At 45.3% G+C, this 20,044-nt stretch overlaps 1 protein-coding gene and 1 long non-coding RNA gene across 3 annotated transcripts in view; one reads left to right on the forward strand and one right to left on the reverse strand.

Annotated features, from left to right (window-relative positions):
* The window catches only part of C2cd2 (C2 calcium dependent domain containing 2), a 64,062-nt gene extending 63,168 nt beyond the window's left edge, over positions 1-894 (reverse strand). For both annotated transcript variants that reach the window (XM_021657359.2, XM_021657360.2), the window contains exon 1: positions 313-894. In XM_021657359.2, coding sequence (XP_021513034.1) covers positions 313-573 — 261 coding nt within the window. In that variant the 5' untranslated portion in view covers positions 574-894. The remainder of the gene's footprint in view (positions 1-312) is intronic.
* Positions 715-20,044, forward strand: part of LOC110541240 (uncharacterized) — a 59,821-nt gene continuing 40,491 nt past the window's right edge. The window contains exon 1 of the long non-coding RNA XR_009587062.1: positions 715-817. This is a non-coding gene — a long non-coding RNA (uncharacterized LOC110541240). The remainder of the gene's footprint in view (positions 818-20,044) is intronic.

Consider the following 20,044-nt stretch of genomic DNA (forward strand, 5'->3'; position numbering starts at 1 on the left):
AAGCATATCTGGACCACAGTTATCCATTTATCGGGTTCAAAATCAGTAAGTGTCCACCCGGAATCCACTAGGGACCGGCTGGGTGGTTCTCCCACAGACAGCCTACTCCAGGGAGTCAAAGATGTTTGGTGTGTGAAATAGTCACGCTGTTAACTCCGCACCGCAGGTGCTGCACTCTCCCTTGTCCTAACTTCAAAGACTTGCCTCGGTAGGCTCAGGGTGGCGGGTCAGGGCCTGTGGCAGCCTCGAATGGACACTGCTCTTGCCGATGCCCTTTTCACCCTGAAACACCACGCCCTCTTAGGAACTCACCCCTCTCCTTTCGGCCTCGTAGTTCAGGGCGGTCACCCAGGCCGCCTGCCACTGTTTCCCCCAGCTATCCAGTGTCAGTATCCAGGAAAGAAGCGTGTCCGACTCCCGGCGCCGTCGATCATCCGGCTCCGCCCGTCGCCGGGGCGGGGGTCGCGCCCTGGCCAGCACCCACTGCGCCAAGTACAGGCCCACCGTTCCCAGGGCCGCGACGAAGAGCGACACCAGGACGAACCACTGTACCTCGCCCAGCCACGAGTCCATGCTTACAGCACATAGCCGGCGCGCGCGCCCCGACTTCCCCCAGCAGCCGCGGCCCCGGCCCCGGGGCGCTCGGCACCGGCCAGTGGCGACTCAGGACATCCGCCGGGACTCAGGGGCGGGGGCCTGGGCCTGAGAGGCCGAGGCCGCGGGGAGGGCGGGGAGGACAGATCTGTGCGCCGAATCGAGGGCTGCGCGCCTAGGAACAAACGCCGGACAGAGGCAACTGCTCCCTACTCGCGGCTGGGTAAGTGCAAGGCAAGGCTTTCCCTTCAAGCTCACAGCACCCGGCGTCCCGCCCGCGGCCCGCAGTAACCGCAGGAGGCTGGGCCTGGGGCGGGGCAGGGACAGTCTCCCTTCACAGCCCCGCCCCCTTAAAGGCCCGGAGGGCCCACACCTCCTAAGAATCCAGGGTCTCTTCCACTACAACCCTGAGTGGTGGCAAGGTGGTGACCTCGTCGGGGCGCCGCGCTTGGCACATTCGACCCCAAAGGTTACTGACTGGCTTCCTGGCTGGCTCTCTACGGGGCCCAGATGAATCAGAATTCTAAGAATTTCCCCACCACTAAGACTAAGGTCTTTGCAAGGCCAGCCCTAGCAGCCTGCAGCTGCCACTCTAAAGTAGGCTCATGGGCTGTAATGTGCAGACGATGTCTGTGCTATTTCAAGACCCAGCGATGTGCTTGTCAAACCCAGGCACTAGTTCAGGATGTGGATGGATCATTGACTTTGGAGTGTGTACGCAAATGTACTTGTACTGTATGGTAGGAGAGATGTGCACTTGATACAGTGTATATGTTGATTAGATATGTGTGTACCCTGTATCCGTGTTTTGTGCATTTGTGACAGTCTTCTGCATGCTCACCTTGAAAAGAAATGTTTAGGAAAGCTGACAGAAATAATAGCCAAATTCCCCAAGACCTGACACAGCCTTAACTCTTAACATGATTCATGTGTTTTCTGCGGCTGTTTCAACGGAATTGGGCTTCAAGTTGGGTGGGGTGGACCTGACATTCAGCCTTCTCTTACAATACAAGGCAATTACTGGCTACATTAGGGGAGATATGGGCCTGGGATCAGTGCCCCCTCCACCCCTATCTTTGAGAAGAAACGTTGGGTGGCAGGTGAACAGAGAGACCTTATGGAAAGAGAAAGGAATCCGCTCAAGACTGCTGGGGTTGAGTTTGAACCCTTCCTAGTCAGGATATGGGAATGAAAACTCCCTAACCCTGTCTCGAAAAAGTAAACAAAAAACAAGCAAACAAACCCCCAAAAACCAGCCCTAGCCATGTCCTGCAAGCTACCATAGGATGATGAGCATTGGCAGGCATAGTCAACAGGCTAGAGGTTCATACCTACTCCCAGTTCTCCTCTTTACATCTGGTATTTTAAGCAGAAAAAAAAGGAAATCTGTTCCCATTGGAAGAAAAGGCTGGTTATTTTCTGATCGATAGCTACTTCTATGCACTTTGATATGGCTCTTACCAGGCACCTGGATGCCTAAACTTGGGCACAGGTCCACCTGTATTCATGAGAGAATATGCCAAGCCCACTTGAGTTCATGTGTGTATGCTGGCTGCTACTGTGTGGGTGGTGACAAGGAGCTCATCCATCCTGTGTGACTGGTACAACCAGTCTCATTCCTCCATTGACATGTCTCAGAGGCTGCTTACCCAACTGGCACAGCTACAGGCTTGCAGCAAAATGCAAATTAACCACCATCCCTAGCCTGGAATGTTTTGTATTTCCATACGTGTCTACAAAGAGCTTGTTGACATGTAGACATGGAGGGTGTCAATATTTGCTCCTAGAAGCAAACTGTGAGGAAATAAAAGAATGACACTGGCTTATGGTTCAATGCAGGTGATCAAAACATGCTTACAAACAGCAGAAACACCTTGTAAGTCCATGAAGAGATTCGACCTCTCTAGTTCTGCTCTTAGAACCCACTGGCTCTGCTTTACTCAGTTTCCTGGCAGAGCAGCACAGACCTTTTCCACAGTGACATTCCTTGCTCCCCATCAACCAGCTGTTTCTTTCCCACACCCATCTTTGACCTGGGGGGCAGACTACATTTCTCCTGTGAGAGGTGCCTGCCCTCACTTCAATGGGTTTTATGGGTCTAGTTCTCAATCATGTTTGCCTGTAGCAGTTTGTTGCATTTAACTACTGTGTGTGTGTGTGTGTGTGTGTGTGTGAATGCCCATGTGCGTTTCATGTACATGCACCCATGCACACAGTGTGTCCTGGAGAAGGAATCAGGTGCCACACTCCACTTCCAGCCTTACTCCCTTGAGACAGTATCTGTCTCCTTTTTTTCAATTTATTTTTTTATTCTATTCTCTCATACATTACATCCTGTCATTGGTTTCCTCCACTCTGCCCAGTCCTTCCCCACCTCCCTTCTTCTCCAGATTTATTCCTCCTCTAATTTCCTTAATAAACAAACAACAACAAAAAAAAAAAAACAGGCCTCCCAGGATAACTACTAATAAAATACAACAAGACTAGACACAAACCCTCATATCAAGGCTGGATGAGGCTAAAGGGTCCCAAGCACAGGCAAAGAGTCAGAGACAACCCCACCCCCACTGTTGGGAGTTCCACAAGAACATCAAACTAACAATCATAACGTATATGCAGAGGACCTAGCTCAGGCCCATACAGGGTCCATATTTGTTGCTTCAGTCTCTGTGAGCCCCTGTGAGCCCTGCTTTGTCGGTTCTGTGGGCCATGTTGTCCTGGAGTCCTCTACCCCTCTGGCTACTACAATCCTTCCTCCCCTTCTTCTGCAAACGTCCCCTGGCTCTGCCTAGTATTTGGCTGTGGGTCTCTGCATCTGCTCCCATCAGTTGTTGGGTGACATCTCTCAGATGACAATTGGGCTAGGCACTGATCTATGAATATAGCAGAATATCATTAGGAATTATATCCTTGACTTTTTAATTTTTTTTTCACCAGTTGTGTTCGGGTCTATCCTGAGTCTCTGGGCTGACCTGCCTCTGGTTCCTGGCCATCCAGGCAGTATCAGGCGTAGGCTCCCTCTCATGGCATGGGCTTCAAGTTGGACCAGTCATTGGTTGGCCACTCCCACAAGTTCTGTGCCACTATTATCCCAGCATATCTTGTAAGCAGGACAAATTGTAAGTCAAAGGTTTTGTCGCTGGGTGGATTTCCCAGTCCCACTGCCTTGCCTAGTTATAGAAGATGGCCAGTTTGGGCTCTGTATCCCCCATTCCTAGGAGACTTCACTAGGGTCACTCTCATAGATTCCAGGGAGTTTCCACTGGAGTAGATTTCTTCGTTGCCCCCAAAATGGCCTCTAATTCCAGTCATCTCTCTCAATACTCTCTCCCTCCACCCCTCCAACTCTCAGCCTAATCAATCCTGTTCCTATCCCCACCTTTCCCCAGTCTATCTCAAACATCTATTCTATGTCCCCTTCCCAGAGATATCCATGCATTTCCCACCTCCCCATTGAACCCTCCTCCTTAATTAGCCTCTCTGGGTTTGTAGATTGTAACACGATTATCCTTTACTCAATAGCTAGGTGGTGATGGTGCACACCTTTAATCCCGGTACTGAGGAGGCAGAGGCAGGTGGATCTCTGTGAGTTCAAGGACAGCTTGGTCTATAGAGACAGAATCTCTTTACTCACCCTGGAGATAGACTGATGAACAGCAAGCTCCAGCATTCTTCTATCTCTGTCCCTTCCCCACCAGCACTGGTATGGCAGGCATGGCCACATCTGGCTTTTTACATGGATTCAAAGGGATTTAAACTCAGGTCCTGGGAATGCAAACTTGTACAACCACTTTGGAAATCAATCTGATGCTTTCTCAGACAATTAGGAATAGTGCTTCCTAAAGATCCAGCTATACCACTCCTAGGCATATATCCAAAAGATGCTCAAGTACACAACAAGGAAATTTGCTTAACCATGTTTGTAGCAGCTTTTTTCATAATAGCCAGAACCTGGAAACAACCCAGATGTCCCTCAGTTGAGGAATGGATACAGAAATTGTGGCACTTTTACACAATGGAATACTACTCAGCAATTAAAAAACGAGAAAATCATGAAATTTGCAGGCAAATGGTGGGACCTAGAAACGATCATCCTGAGTGAGGTATCCCAAAAGCAGAAAGACACACATGGTGTATACTCACTTATATAGACCTATAAGATAGGATAAACATACTGAAATCTATACACCTAAAAAAGATAAACAAGGAAGAGGACCCAGGGTATGATGATCAATCCTCACTTAGAAAGACAAATGGGTTGGACATTGGATGTAGGAGAAAACAAGCAACAGGACAGGAGCCTACCACAGAGAGCCTCTGAAAGACTCTACCTAGCAGTGTATCAAAGCAGATATTAAGACTCATAACCAAACCTTCGGCAGCGTGCAGGGAATCAAAAAGGGGGGGGGGTAATATGACCTGGAGAGGACAGGAGTGCCACAAGGACCAAATATATCTGGGCACAGGGGTCTTTTATGAGACTGTTTCTCCAAACAAGGACCGTGTATGGATGCAACCTAGAACCTCTGCTCAGATGTAGCCCTTGGTAGCTCAGTATCCAAGTGGGTACCCTAATAAGGGGAACAGGGACTGTTTCTGACATGAACTCAATTGGCAGGCTCTTTGACACCCCACCCCCCACCCCAAGGGAGGAGCAGCCCTGCTAGGCCACAGAGGAGGACTTTGCAGCCAGTCCTGAAGACACCTGATAAACCAGTATCAGATGAAAGGGGAGGAGGTTCTCCCCTGGGTGGAGGTTCTCCCCTATCAGTGAACTTGGAAAGGGGCAGGGAGGAGATGAGGGTGGGAGGGTGGGATTGGGAAGGAAAGAGGGAGCAGGATACAGCAGGGATACAAAGTTAACAAACTGTAACTAATATTAAATAAATAAATAAATAAATAAACAAACAAACTCAGGTCCTACACAGCAAGTGCTCTTACCCACTGATCTATCTCCATAGCCCAGGCATAACCACTCTTCAATGCAAAATGTGACTCTGAGTTTCTATGAGTAGATGGGATAGGGGTCTGTGCATGGAGGAGGAGCCTAGATGTGCTGGCTGCTGATCCTGACTCTACTCTCCCATATGGTAGCTAGTGAGTGATTAAGCAAGGCCTCTTCTGACAGGGATGACACTCCAAGACCCAAAGATACAATAGCTAGGTGAGACACCTGGTAGGCACTCATGAAGGTCAGAGCTGTGTGTATTGAACCTCAGCTGCCATCAGATCCTGCCCAAAACACTCAGCTTTATGGACTCACTTCCTGATTATGGTGATACTGGAAGGAAAACATTGTCCCACTTTAAAAGTGAAACTTAGTGCCAGGTGCAGTGGCACATGCCTGTAATCCCAGCACAGGGGAGGCAGAGGCAGGCAGATCTTTGAGAGTTCAAGGTCAGCCTGGTCTACAAATAAAGTCCAGGACAGCCAAGGCTACACACAGAAACCCTGTCTTGGAAAAAAAAAAAAAAAGGAGAAGGAGGAGGAGAAAGAAGAGAAGGAGGAGGAAGAGGCAGAGGCAGAAGAAGGAGGAGGAGAAGGAGAAGGAGGAGGAGGAGGAAGAGGAGGAGGAGGAAAAGAAGAAACAGCAGCAGCAGCAGTAGCTTACTTCAGGGAGGAGGAGGAACTTGTCCAAGGCCACAAGAAAATGGCCGAACCAAAGTTCAATCCCTTTGGGTTGTCACCAAACTCAACTTTCAGCCCTACTTTATAAAGACAGAGGCAAGCAAATTTTATACTTAAAGTTTCAAAGGCTGGAAGTAAGAGAGTCCCCTTTTTTCCTGAACACAGGCAGAAAGTTGCCTAAAGGAACATATGTACTCTTAAACCTGAGAGATCAGTCATTGAGGAACCCACTCAAGGAACAGTATAGAGTGTCTGTAGGTCTCAAGCCTGTTCTGGGAACTACCTAGATGAATCCAGTCCCAGCACCTCTCTGGAGCTGGTCATGCAATCAGACAATCATCTTGAGTGGTCAGCATCCCAATGCAGGTACCCATCAATCAATAGGACATGCCTTCAGACCCCACCCAGGTGACATCTGTTGATGAGCCTGAGTCACAGAAACATTGAGGCGGTGTGGTCAGCATCTGAACAGGTCCACCTGCCCTGGGCAGGCTGAAGAATCACTCATGATTCTGCCCAAGCTGAATATACAAGCAATGTACCTGGGTGAGAGCCTGCCTCTGGCAGATAGCTTGAGTAAGCTTCCCAGACGATTTCCCAGGACCAATTGCTTGTATGATTGGGTGGGATCACTCTCAGAAGCCAAAAGCAGGAAAGCAACATGCTGAGATAATTCTTCAAAAATTTCCCTTTACTGTGGGTTTTCCCAACTCCAAGGAGTACTGCTTACTCCTGTGCATGCACATCTGAAGTCTCATGGCAGAAGCCAGCCTGGGAACTGACACCAAGCTGGGTTCGACATTAAAAGTAGAATTTGTAGAGACTTAACTAAAAACTAAAAAATTAAGAATCCCGTCATGGATTCTTGATGGGCTTCATGTAAAAGTTCCATTAGAGGTAGTGCATGGTCCTTGCTTTCTGGGAAAGGTCTTGGGGGCCAGTTTCTCAGAGCTGATAGATCTGCCTCTGCATCCCTGCTGCCAAATTGCCAAAGGACTGATGCTATGATATGCTTTGGTAGATAGGTCTGGTTGTAGCTTTCCACAATACCAGACTTTATTTAATAACAATAGATAAATAAATAATAAACTAATAAAGAAATAAATAACATTATTTAATAACAATAACAACAGAGTCACAGGATTTATTGGTTTTAATAGCAGCAATTTGCCAGATAATCCCATCTACCTTGGGATTCTGGGCCAGGCAGATGCAAGTCCTTTTACCCAATCTTTTTTGTTTATTTGTTTTTTGAGATTGGGTTTCTCTGTGTAGCCTTAGCTATCTTGGACTCTCTTTGTAGACCAGGCAGGCCTGGAACTCACAGAGATTCACCTGCCTCTGCCTCCCCAGTGCTGGGATCACAGGCGTGCCCCATCAAGCCCAGATCCTTTTACCCAGTGTTTATATTAATGTTAACTCTTACATTATACAGCTCACAGTGAACATACATTCAATCTCCAAATATGTGGTTTACATAATGGAACAAGTTAAAAAGGATGCAACAGAGGTCAAAAGATCTCAGAAGTAAGCTAATAGAAATGTTAATAAAATTTGTTATAGATAAGATAGTGAGCATGAACCCAGACAGCAAGGAAGCTGTTAGTTTAGAGAAACCTTTTGAGAGTTAGATTTGAGAGCAAGGCTCAGGGTGGAGCCCAGCTAGCTGCAAGAGCAGAACATACCAGAGCAGAAAATAGTGGATTAAGATCCAAAGGGTTGAACAAATAGGTGGGCAGGCAGTCAAGCATGCTACATCAACAGCTGAGGTTGATCTGATCTGAGTTGAAGCTCCAAGGAGAGTCAGGAGTTTCCTGTCTGTCTGTCCCTGACACACACAGGTTGGTGCCATCCTAGTGTTACATGTTCATCTTTGTATGGGGCCCAGTTGAGGGAGTTACACTCTTCTTTTCTCTCTGGCATGTCTAATAACTTCTTGGGCCTGATGTTCTTGATATGATTTTTATGTACCCCAAATGCACCCACGTCTTAACTCAACCCAATATCAGCCCTTGGAATAGAAAGGTGACTCCCTTTCTATTCTAAGGACTAAGTCATTTATCAGTCTATGATGGATGGGTGATGCCTGCAGATGGTACAGTTTGTTCGTCCACCCAGGGGCTACAGTCATCATCCTCCCTCAAAATGGAAGTCTCCCAGATCAAGGCACAGCCAAAACAAACAAACAAACAAACAAAAAACACTGTTTTATATAATCTGGACTCACTTGCAGTAAGGTAAAGCCTAATCTCAGGAGCTGACCTTGGAATAAGACCTTAGCTGGACTTTTAAGGCAAGCCTATGGGCTCTACTAGAGAGTCAATCCACAAAGAATGGACAGGACAGGCTTGGCCACCCAACTTGGGGCATAGGATAGCATCTCGTGCCAGGAAACAGTGTGTGTTCCTTATAATTGATGTTTATCTTGAGCTCTGGCCTAATGTTTTCCTTTGTGAAATTTTATTTTGTTTTGTTTTTGTTTTTTGAGACAGGGTTTCTCTGTGTAGCCCTGGCTGTTCTGGACCCACTTTGTAGACCAGGCTGGCCTTGAACTCACAGAGATCTGCCTGCCTCTGCCTCCCCAAGTGCTGGGATTACAGGCATGGGCCACAGCGCCTGGCACTTTGTGCAATTTTTAAAAAGCCTGTTTGAATATAGAAACAATCCATAGAGAAAATACTCTCTTTAAGAGTTAAAGGACACCAGGGATAGTGGTAACATCTTTCATCCTAGCACTGAGTAGCCAGAGGCAGGATTATTGCAGGTTCAAGGCCAGTCAGAGCACTTTAGACTATCAAACAACAGCAAACAAGAACAACAGCAGAAAGAGCTGTGGTGGTACACACCTGCAATTCCAACATGTAGGAGGCTGATGTAGGAGGATCTTGAGCCCATGACTAGCCTGGGCTAGCCAGCAATGTCCTGTATAAATAAATAAATAAGTGGCTGAAGAAACTATTAAAAGTACACACAAATACCAGGTGGTGATGGTACATACCTTTAATCCCAGCTTCCCAGGTGGTTGGGAGTATAAATCACCCCAGGTTATTTTGTTTCTTCCTTCTGGACACACAAATCTAGAGTACAAACAGAGGAAAGAATAAAAACAAATGCAGCCATTAATAGTACTTAGAATTAGACTTTCATGGATAGGAAGACAAAAGACAACCTCCTCCTCTCCCTCTGGGACTCTCAGTTACCTCCTCCTTGATGCCTGGTGTTTCTGCAGCCTAAAGGAAGACCCTGGAGACAAAAGACTGGACCACTTTGCCCTGATACTGTTTTCCTCTATGAATCCTGACTCCTAGAGAGAGCAGCAGACTCAGTCAAAGAACCTTGGGGTGGTATAAAGACTTGAGTAGCTGGAGGTGGTGAGTGCTCTGTAAAGTTCTTTTCTCCCCTGGGCACATATCTCTGTGTAGAATGATGCTACAGAAGATGCTCACATGTGTGGCCATGCCCCACACTGGAGAATCCATCAACATCCAGGAAGATGAAGTGTCACAGGCCACCTGTGTGCCTGTGCCTCAGGGGCTGCTGTCTCTGTTGTACAGGGAGACACACAGACTGGCTTCAAGCATAACCTTGCTCTAGACTCTGGTTTTGATTAAGTGGCCTGGGTTTCCACCCTCTCCCTAGTGCAATGATACATTATGCTTCTGACTTGGGGGCAGGGTAATTGCAAAATGCCATCAAGCAGGTACTTAGTATTTTCTGGGCCAGTGATTGTCTTGCTTTATCTAATTGTCCTGTTTGGGGACCATCATTATATACCATAACAGATAAGTCTGTAATTGATGTACAGGGTTTTTTTTTTTAATGGTTTTCTTGTTTGTTTGTTTGTTTGTTTGTTTGTTTGGGTTTTTTTTGTTGTTTTGTTTTTGTTTTTGTTTTTTTGAGACAGGATTTCTCTGTGTAGCCTTGGCTGACCTAGAACTCTGTAGACCAGGCTGACCTTGAGCTCACAGAGATCCTCCTGTCTCTCTGCCTACCGAGTGCTGGGATTAAAAGCATGCACCACCAACCTGCAAGACTGGAATGTCAATGAATGAAATTGGGTTGGGGAGAGAGGCACACAGGGGTGTCAGACTGAGAGTCCTTAGAACCTATATTAGAAGCCCCTTTGGGAGGCAATTTTGTTGGTACCCCAGAGACTCCTTAGCTAAACTACCCATAGAAACCCAGGGAAGGTAAGCAGGAACAGCAAAAACCAGCATTAAAATTCCAAGGATCTTAGCCAACATGTTAATTTTAGATTAGCACATAAGTAAACTGACCAAAGATGCTTTAAAAGAAATTAGAAACACTAAACGAAGCTGGGAGCATTGGCACATGCCTTTAATCCCAGCACTCTGGGAGGCAGGCAGATCTTTGTGAGTTCGAGGTCAGCGTGGTCTACAAAGTAAGTACAGGACAACCTAGGCTATACAGAGAAACCCCATCTCACATTAAAAAAAAAGGAAGGAAGGAAGGAAGGAAGGAAGGAAGGAAGGAAGGAAGGAAGAAAGAAAGAAAGAAAGAAAGAAAGAAAGAAAGAAAGAAAGAAAGAAAAAGAAACACTGAAAAAATCAAATGCTGCAAGCTCTGAGTTTAGCTCTTAGAAATACATTTTGTTGTGGGGGGAAAAAGATGTACATCTTTCATCTGTAAGTAAGGAACATGAAGTCCAGAGATCTGGGTTGAAGCAAGCATCCTATGATTCTCAACAGCCAGGAGAGGTTACACCAGGTGCATCCAGGAGCTGGCTTCTCACAAACGGTCCTTCATTGGCTGCAAATTCACCTTTAAAAAAGCAGCTACAGTGACTAAGCCATTGTTCTGAGGACCTGTGTCTTAGGGTTTATATTGCTTTGATAAAACACCATGAAGAAAAGCAACTTGGAGTGGAAAGCACTTATTTTGTTTATAGTTCCATACCACAGTCCATTTATCAAAGGAAGTCAGTGCAAGAATGGAAACAGGACAGGAATTTGGAGGCAAGAACTAATGCAGAGGCTCAGAGTGCTAATGCAGTGCTGATTATTGGCTTGCTCCTATAGTACCCAGGACCACCTGCCCAGGGGTGGCAGTGAGTTGGGCCAACTCATAAATTGCCAATCATGGAAATGGTCCATAGGCCAGTCTGGTGGAAGCATCTTTTCAGTTGAGGTTCCCTCTTCCCAGCTGACTTTAGCTTGTGTTAAGGTGACAAAGAACAGTACAGATGGTATTTTAGAGCCTTGGTCTCACTTGCTATGCTTTTGGGAATCAGCCATCCCTCTCTTGTTACAGAGGAGGGGTGGGCCCCTGAATTCTTCTACAGCCATGCCCACTTATACCAACCAAGTTTCTCTGTAATATAGCATGGAAATATCCTCAGGGGCAGGTGCCAGGAGAGCCACAGTCCCATTTTACGTTGAGAGAAACTCAGAGAAGCTGCCCTCTGTTCCATACTGGGTAGATGGAGATAAAACCTAGACAGGTTCCATAGGTGGATGTCAGGAGAACAAAGAAGGAAGATGGCTGGTAAGAACAGCCTTGGCCCAGGAGTGTCTTCCATTCTGGGAAGTCCCCTGCCTGCTGGAGCCCAAAGTACTATGGGAAGGAACAAGAGCCGAGGAGGAAATGCCCTTGTTTCCCCAGATCATTGGCACTCACCCTAGGAGCACAGCTGTTGCTGTGGCAGTGCCAGCTTTCAGGCCCACAGTGAGTTCTACAGTACTATTATGAGACCCTGAGAGGCAGAGGGCCACAAAGATGCTTCCAGCAGACTTTTTTTTTTGGGGGGGGGCTGAAACTCCATTAAGTTCTATTAGAAGGAGAAACAAAATAAAACACAAAATAGCTGTATCCATTCACACAGGAAGAATTTCTCAGCTCTCCCCCATCCTCTCCTCTTTCTTCTCTCTCTCTACTCTCTTCTCTTTCTCCTCTCTCTTTTCTCTCTCTTCTCTCTTTCTGTGCATGATGCACATGCACGTCCCAACATCACATGTTGTTTGTCATGCATACTCTACCTTGTTTTGAGACAGGGTTTCTCACTGGTCTTGAGTTCATAAGTAGGCAAAGCTGGCTGGCCAGGGATCTGCACTCCATCTCCACAGGGCTAGGATTACAAGCACTGGACACTGCTTGACTTTTACATGGAATAGGGTGTTGAATTCAGATCAACATCAAGGACTTTACCAGCTGCACCCTCTCACCAGCCCTACCTTCGGCTTTGAATAAAGTCCCTGCTTTGTCTTTCTCTGACTTGGTGTCACAGCTGGTGTGAGTAGAGACAGGTGGGGCTCAGGGTCTGGATGCTCAGAAATAAAAGAACATAGCTCCAATATTTGGGAGAGCTTCATGCTGCACCATGATGTGAGGCAACAGAGGGTGAAAGTAAGCAAGGCATGATCTACTTCTCTCAGGACACCTGAGCCAGCTATATGACTCACATGTTTCAGGACAGCTAGCCACTCCATGAGCCTCAGCACAAATCCTCATTCCCTGAGCTCTCTTAATGCCCACTGCCAATGTTGCATTAAGAGTTGTTTCCAGCATGAGAATTTGAGGGAGCATGGCTTCTATTGAAGCCATGGTATCTGAGGTATCTTAAGGTATCTGAGTTGAAGGTGTCTACTGAATGACTTCTATATCAGCCCAACTAAGATGTCATTGTACTTAGCTGCTTCCCAGATGCCTCCCAGCAGGTGTTCTGTAATGGGTCTGCTCTTTTTTTATATATATATAATTTATTTTATTTTGTGTGCATTAGTGTGAAGGTGTCAGATCCCTTGGAATTGGTGGTATAGACAGTTGTTAGCTGCCATATGGGTGCTGAGAATTGAACCCGGGTCCTTTGGAAGAGCAGACAGTGCTCTTAACCACTGAGCCATCTCTCCAGCCCCATGGGTCTGCTCTTGACTGGCTTTGATGTTAATTGCTCTGGTCTGTATTCTATTTAGTACAGTCCCTTATATGAAGGGACTCACACTAAGGAATGAAAATGGAAAAGGAAACCTGTGAGTTAAAGCATGGGGATTTGTTTGAAAAAAAAAAAAAAAATCCAGACCTGGGTGTGGTGGCTTATGCTTGTAATAACAGCACTTGAGAGTCTGAGGCAGGAGGATCACTGTGAGTTTAAAGGTAGCTTAGGCTACAGTGTAAGACTATGTCTTAAGAAAACTAGTATATCAGTTACTTATCATTACGGTGACAAAATACTTGACAAAAGCAACTTAAGGAAGGAAGGGTTTGTTCTGACTCACAGTTTCAGGGCATACAGACCATTACGGTGGGGAAGTCAAGGTGGCAGGAACTTGAAGCAGTGGGTCACACTGTGAACATGATCAGAGAGCAGAGAGCTCTGAATGCTGGTGCTCAGCTCTCCTTCTTTTTATTTATTTACTTCTTAGGTTGGGATCCAAGTCAGCCTAATCTAGAAACTCCCTCACAGACATGCCAAGAAGTTTGTTTCCATGAGTATTTTAAAGCCCATCAAGTTAACCTGAGATCTCATTAAGTATTCAAGCCAGATATGAACTGATAAAGACAGTACCAGGGCTCTCTGGCTCTTACCTGTCCTGGATCCTCAGGGATCACATGCCTATGGTGGAGCCTGAACATTACATGCTGAGTCTCCACTTGTCAATCCAGGAGCGGAAGGAGACCACAGTGATGGTATGGGGGTCAGAGGACATAACAGCGTTCTACAAAACAAGATGTCTCAAATGCAAAACAAAATGTGTGGAATCAGTTTTTAATTTTTATTTGTTTTCACTTCTCATTTTCATCTTTTGTTATAGAGTCAATGTTTATTCCCGTAGCATCTCTGTTTTGTCCTTACTCCTGTTCTACATGCTTTCAAGCCAGTCTTCCTTGCTGTACCCCAGGGCTGCTTTTCACTCACCTTGGAGAGACTGGGGATCAGGTGAGGTTCCTCAGGTCCTTGCTAATCTCTTCATTTCCCACCAGTATGTGTTCTAGAGTCTTTCTTGTCTCTCGACTCTTCTTTGTTATGCTCTCTTCAATGAAGGCTTTACTATTCTTCCACCTTTGATATTATTTGCAAAGGTGGTGGGCATCAGAGTGACTTCAAAATCTTCATCATCTTGATGGATATTGGTGGCAGAGATGTCAAAGACGTGGAAGAAAAGTCAGTGAGAGACTGGCCCTGGGCCTGCATTCTGAAGGCTGGTTCCCCACGGATGGTCCGTGCTTGGTACACACAGGTTTATCTTGCCCACAAGTGTGCCTGATTCTGAGTGCTCAGCTGTGATTCCTTTCTCCAATACCAAACAGATCACTGAATGCACAAAGAAAACAAGGCCATTTGCTTCTATTCATCCTTCATTCAGTACTCTAGAGGCCATAGCCTATCGAACACCAAGTATTCTGGGTCTCACCTGAGAAGAGCTGAAATCTGCCTGAGGTTACATGATTGAAGCCACAAGACAATGTCCTCCTGACCTACCTTATGGCTCAGCTTCATTTTGGCATAGCCTGTGCCCAAATGGGCCTTGGCATCATTCTACCTCAGATGCTTCATTGACTAACTCTGGAGGAGGGTGGCACCATGCTGGGCAGTATTCACAGGTCTTAAGTGACACATTATTCTTGGCAGCAGACTTAGACTAATGGGTGGCAGGAGGTGGAAGTTAACTGACAAATGCTCACTTCTGTGTCTGCAATGCTTTCCTCATCCTCAGAGTATAGCCTGACAGAATGAAGATATTCAAAGAGACACACACCTGTGCCCTCACTTTAGCAGTCAAACTATGGAAACAGAAACTAGAATTTCTGCAGGGATCTTATGCTGGGAGGAAAAGGCTAAAGCCTGGGGCCACTGAGCCATTTAAGGAGGAACCTGGACAATCAGAGATTTCACAGAGTTCTAACAACTTGTTAGACCACCTTTCAGAAGTGATTACAGCTGGGACAATGACAGGCTAGGGATAGGTAGCACCACACATTGACCAGGACTACTTAGCTATGTATGCCTCTTACCTAAAACTCATGCATGCCCTATAGGGCATGTGTGGTTACTAGATCTCTATGTTTATAGCTCTCCCCAATGTTATTACATTAAATGCATCTCCTTTCTCTGCTTTTCATTGTTACTTGTCATGTCATGTAAGCAGCCTATTGAGGACAGGTTACTAAGTTTGGCTTGTCAGAATCACCAGGGTCCAGGCACTGACCCTAATTACTCCTCTAATGAGAAGTTCCCTATAGAAGGCTTACCTACAGCACAAACAGCTCAAGGGAAACCTGGAAGGCCCTTACTACCTGTGTTGCCCTTTTTGGGGCCCTGGGGAAGCTTCCCAACATAGACTAGCAGGGAATGGCTCCCACTCCTATGGAAAAGCACTAAGGTGGGCCTCAGAGCCATAATCCTGAGCTAGAAAGAGGTATGTACAATAACAAAATAATTCTGCAAATCCCACAGGAGCAATTCTCCATATTTAAAAAAGGTTGTTTTCTTTTCGAACATCAAAGTAGCTAAACATACTGAAAGGTGGGAAAATAGGCATCTCATGATATTACTTCAGGATAAAAATATTTTACCAACACCAGCATCAGACTTTATTATAATTTGACTTTGTTGGCTTTTATAAAACAAATACATCAGCAAGCTAAGTGTGGTGCCACATGCCTATAACCCCAGCATTTTGGAGGTATAGAAAGATCAGGAGTTCAAGACCAGCCTTGGCTACCTAGTGGGTTAGAGGCCACCCTAAGCTATATGAAAATATATGTCTCAACTCCCTCCTCAAACAACAAGAACAAGAACAAAAACATCAAAACCTGAAAGCAGCAGTATTTTCAGCACCTGACTCTTTCCTACCTTTCAGTTTGGATCACTTCCATGTCTGATAATTGTTCTTCAAAAGTGATGATCAAAAATATTTTTAGGGAAAGTGAGGAAAAGCACTTTCTGCCAAATCTGATTGCCTACGCTTAAGTCCCAAAACCCAACAGAGAGAGCTGACTCCTGCAAGTTGTCCTGGACCTCTACATGCAAGCTATGGCATGTGTGTGCCCCTTCCCCAAACCCACACACATAAACAAACAAGTAAGTAAATAAATGGCTGGAGAAATGGCTCAGTGGTTAAGAGCATGAACTACTTTTGCAGAGGACCTTAGTTTGGTTCCCAGCACCATTAGACATTTCACAACTGCTTGTAACACCATCTCAGGTTTCAACACTTCTGTCCTCCTTGGGTACTCACAGTTACATACACACAGAGAGACACATGCATAATAAATATTAATAAAAATCTTTAAATAAGGAATTTTAGATTTTTATTAAATATTCTTTTTAGTATTAAGTAACAATAAACAGCAAAATTTTAGTAACTGGAGCTGGAGAGATGGTTCAGCTCTTCCAGAATAGTGGAGTTTGGTTCCCAGTGTCCACACTGGACAGACCATAATCACCCATACCTACAACTCTAGGGGATCTGATGCCCTCTTCTGATGTCTGCAGACATTGCACTAACATGCACATACCCAGCCACAGACAGACAAATAATTAAAATAAATGTAAGAAATTGATAACTTTAAAATTAATCAAAACAAAAATCTATCAAAAGAAGCTATTACACATGGAAACTCTTCAACATTAAGATTTATAAGAACTGTTACATCTTTGGGTCTGGAGAGATGGCTCAGCAGTTAAAGAATACTGGCTGCTCTTTCAGGGGACCAGGGTTTAGTTCCCAGTATGCACGTGGCAGCTGGCTACCTGTAACCCAGTTTCAGGGGGCCAGCTTCCTCCCCTTGCCTCTTTACCAGGGTCTATTTCTTGAGAGCTTTTGGGTCATCTATTTTACTTGTATTTTTTATTCAAGGCAGGAAAGCAGGCCCATTCCTAGTAACTCATCTGGCCAGAGAAGACTCCATAGCTTAAGGCTTGTGTGTGTGTGTGTGTGTGTGTGCTGCATGTACAGGTGTGTGGTTGCATGTGGAAGACAGTGATCAATCTTGGATGCTGCTCCTCAGGATTCATCCACCTTTTTTGAGACATAGTCACTTACTGGGACCTAGAGCTCACACATTAGGCTAAAATGGCTGACCAGTGAGCTCCATGGATCCTTTGTCTCCACTTCTTCAGAACCACCACACCAGAACTTTTTAATGTGCATTCTAGGACTTGAGCTCACATGCTTGAGAGTCAAAAGCTTCCACAACTGAGCCATCCTTGCTCCCTTAGCCTAGGTATCCTTTTTGATGTTTTTCACCTCTTTCATACTTTTGTGTTTGTTTGAGACAAGGTCTCATTTTGTAGCCTTGGCTGGCCTGGAACTTTTAGAGATCCTCCTGCCTCTACTTTCTCAATTTAGACACTAATGTTTTTTTGTCACCTACTCTGTCCAGTCTCTCTCTCATTCTTGGTGCTCAATCTCTGGAGATTTTTCCTAATGTGTCTGCTTGTTCATTTACTCTTTATAGTCCTACACAAGTGTGTATCCATCAACTCATTTATTTTTCAGATTTTCAAAGTGCCATTTGTTTTTCCTCAGATCCACCTTCTGAGCCCCAATGATGTCCTGTTACTTGTCCTCCTCATTGTGCACTATTTCTTCTTTCCTGCCTCCCTTCTTTTCATTTTCATTCTTTCTGACCAAGTATTATGTAGTTCAAGCTGGCCTTGAATTCATCGTGTAGCCCAAAATGACCTTGAACTTCTGATATTCCTGCCTCTACCTCCCAACTACTAAGTCTACAGCCATGGGTCACCATGCTTGATCATGCTGTGCTGAGGGCTGAACTCTTATGACAAGATGGGAAGTAGAGACTGGAGAACTTGCTGGAAGCTCTTGGGCCAGATAGCCACTAGAGTATGGAACACAGAGGCAGAAACTAGAGACTATATCTTCAAGCAAGGATAAAGGAGAATCAACTCCTAAAATGTTGTCTTCTGACCTCCCCATTTCTACTGTGGCATATGTGTGCCCAGACCCACACACACAATAAATAAATATAAAAACTTCTGTTCTTATAGGCTCCAGTCCTCACATCTGACTGTCAAAAAGCTGTCATCAACAGAACAACTTTCATTTCTATATCTGAGAATCTAGTTCTCCTGGCTGTCCTGTGTGACCTCCTTCTTCAACCCTGCTTGCCTCATTTTCCCAATTAAGGGCCAACCTGACACTTGCAGGGGCACAGAATATTCCTCCTCTGTTAGCTGTGTCCTAGAAAAATGCTAACATCCAAGAATAGAGTTTCTAAATTATTTACATTGTGAGGCTGAGTGAAATTGTTGCCCCTTTCCACCATCATTCTGGCCAATCTAAGTATGTCCAGAGAAAGTGCTCATTCCAGCTGACCTGTATCACAGACCCTGGTGGCAAGCACAACCACGCCCACATTGTCAACCCAATTCGACAAGGACCATTCCCACCAGACAGTTCTATAGCACTGTGCATGGTGGTGGTGGGGGGGGGGCTATGGAAGAGAGCCCAGTTCTTGGAGACACAACATCCCTACAGCAAGTGCTTTTGTGTTCAATGAAAGAGCTAACAGAGTATTTCACATTAGATGTTTTTTAACCTTAGCCAAAAAAAAAAAAAAATCAGAAATAACATCCGACTTTATACACAGTTTGATAATCTCCCTTTGATCTTTAATCTGGTGAACAGCTTTTTTTTCATTATTTGTGTGTACATATTTCTAAGAACATAGGCACACATGCCAAAGCACACATGTGGAGGTCAGAGTACAACTTTCAGGAGTTGTCTCCCTACACTCTGCCTTGGAGAGTGAACTCAGGCTGTCAGGATTGTTGGCCATTACCTATCATCTACCTTTTTTTTTTTTTTTTAAGGCTTGTTTCATGTAGCCTAGGCTGACTTTACCTAAATATGCATCCAAGGAAGATATTAAACTTTATTTTGATTTTCTTACCTCCACATCCCTGACAGCTTGAACTACAGGTGTGCCACTGTGCCCAGTTTATGTGGTGCTAAGGAACAAAACAAGGGCTTCCTCATATGAGCAAGCACTCCGCCAATTGAGTCCCTTTAATGAACTCTATAGAATTAACATGCCAGTTGGACAGAACAGAATCAGTGACTGCACAACACTCCAGAGTAGAGAGCTAAGTCAGAACAAGAGGATGGGGCTATGTGTTTTTGTTGTTTTGTTTTGCAAGAACAAAAATCCATAAATAGATGAAGCAAGGGTGAGATGAGGCAATTCCCATTTGGCAGTAACTACAAAATAAAAGTAACCTAGCCAATTGGTTATTAGCCAAAACTACAGGTTAAGCTCAAGAAAAGGAATGGGATTTTAGAGTCTCAAAACACCTCCCATAAATTATGTTCTGGCTACAAAGAGGGAAAGTACAGAGAAGCTGGGCAGGGTCTGCCTCAGGCACAAGATTGACAGAAACACAAGTGAAGCAGGGCAACTGCATCACTTATGTTTGTGTCCTCATAGTGCAATATGAAGAGAACACAGTTTCTGAGATATCCTGGCCATGCATGGCAAGGGCAGGTTCAATCAAAGGACTATCAAAGTAGGAGCTCACAAATGTCCAAATGACCAAGTCTATGAGAATTGTAGGTTAAGGAACATCCACATGGAAGACCAGCTATGACTGGATTGCCCAAGATTGGAAATGAGAATAAAGTTAGAGCACGCCCAGGTCTGGTGTCTTATAAGTAGTTGGTGTTAGCTGTTGTGTCTCTTCTTAGGGATAGCAATGATTTCATTTGAGTTGCACACTAAGTGCCAATAACTTGCACCTACTATGTCAAATACTTGTAACTGTGTTGGCAGCAACTAGTTGTACTTGAGTATGAGGGTTTGCCATTCTAAATCTGGCCATTTCTTCTGGCTGGAAGGGGTG

Source organism: Meriones unguiculatus, chromosome 17 (genome assembly GCF_030254825.1).
Source record: "Meriones unguiculatus strain TT.TT164.6M chromosome 17, Bangor_MerUng_6.1, whole genome shotgun sequence".
Taxonomy (NCBI): domain Eukaryota; kingdom Metazoa; phylum Chordata; class Mammalia; order Rodentia; family Muridae; genus Meriones; species Meriones unguiculatus.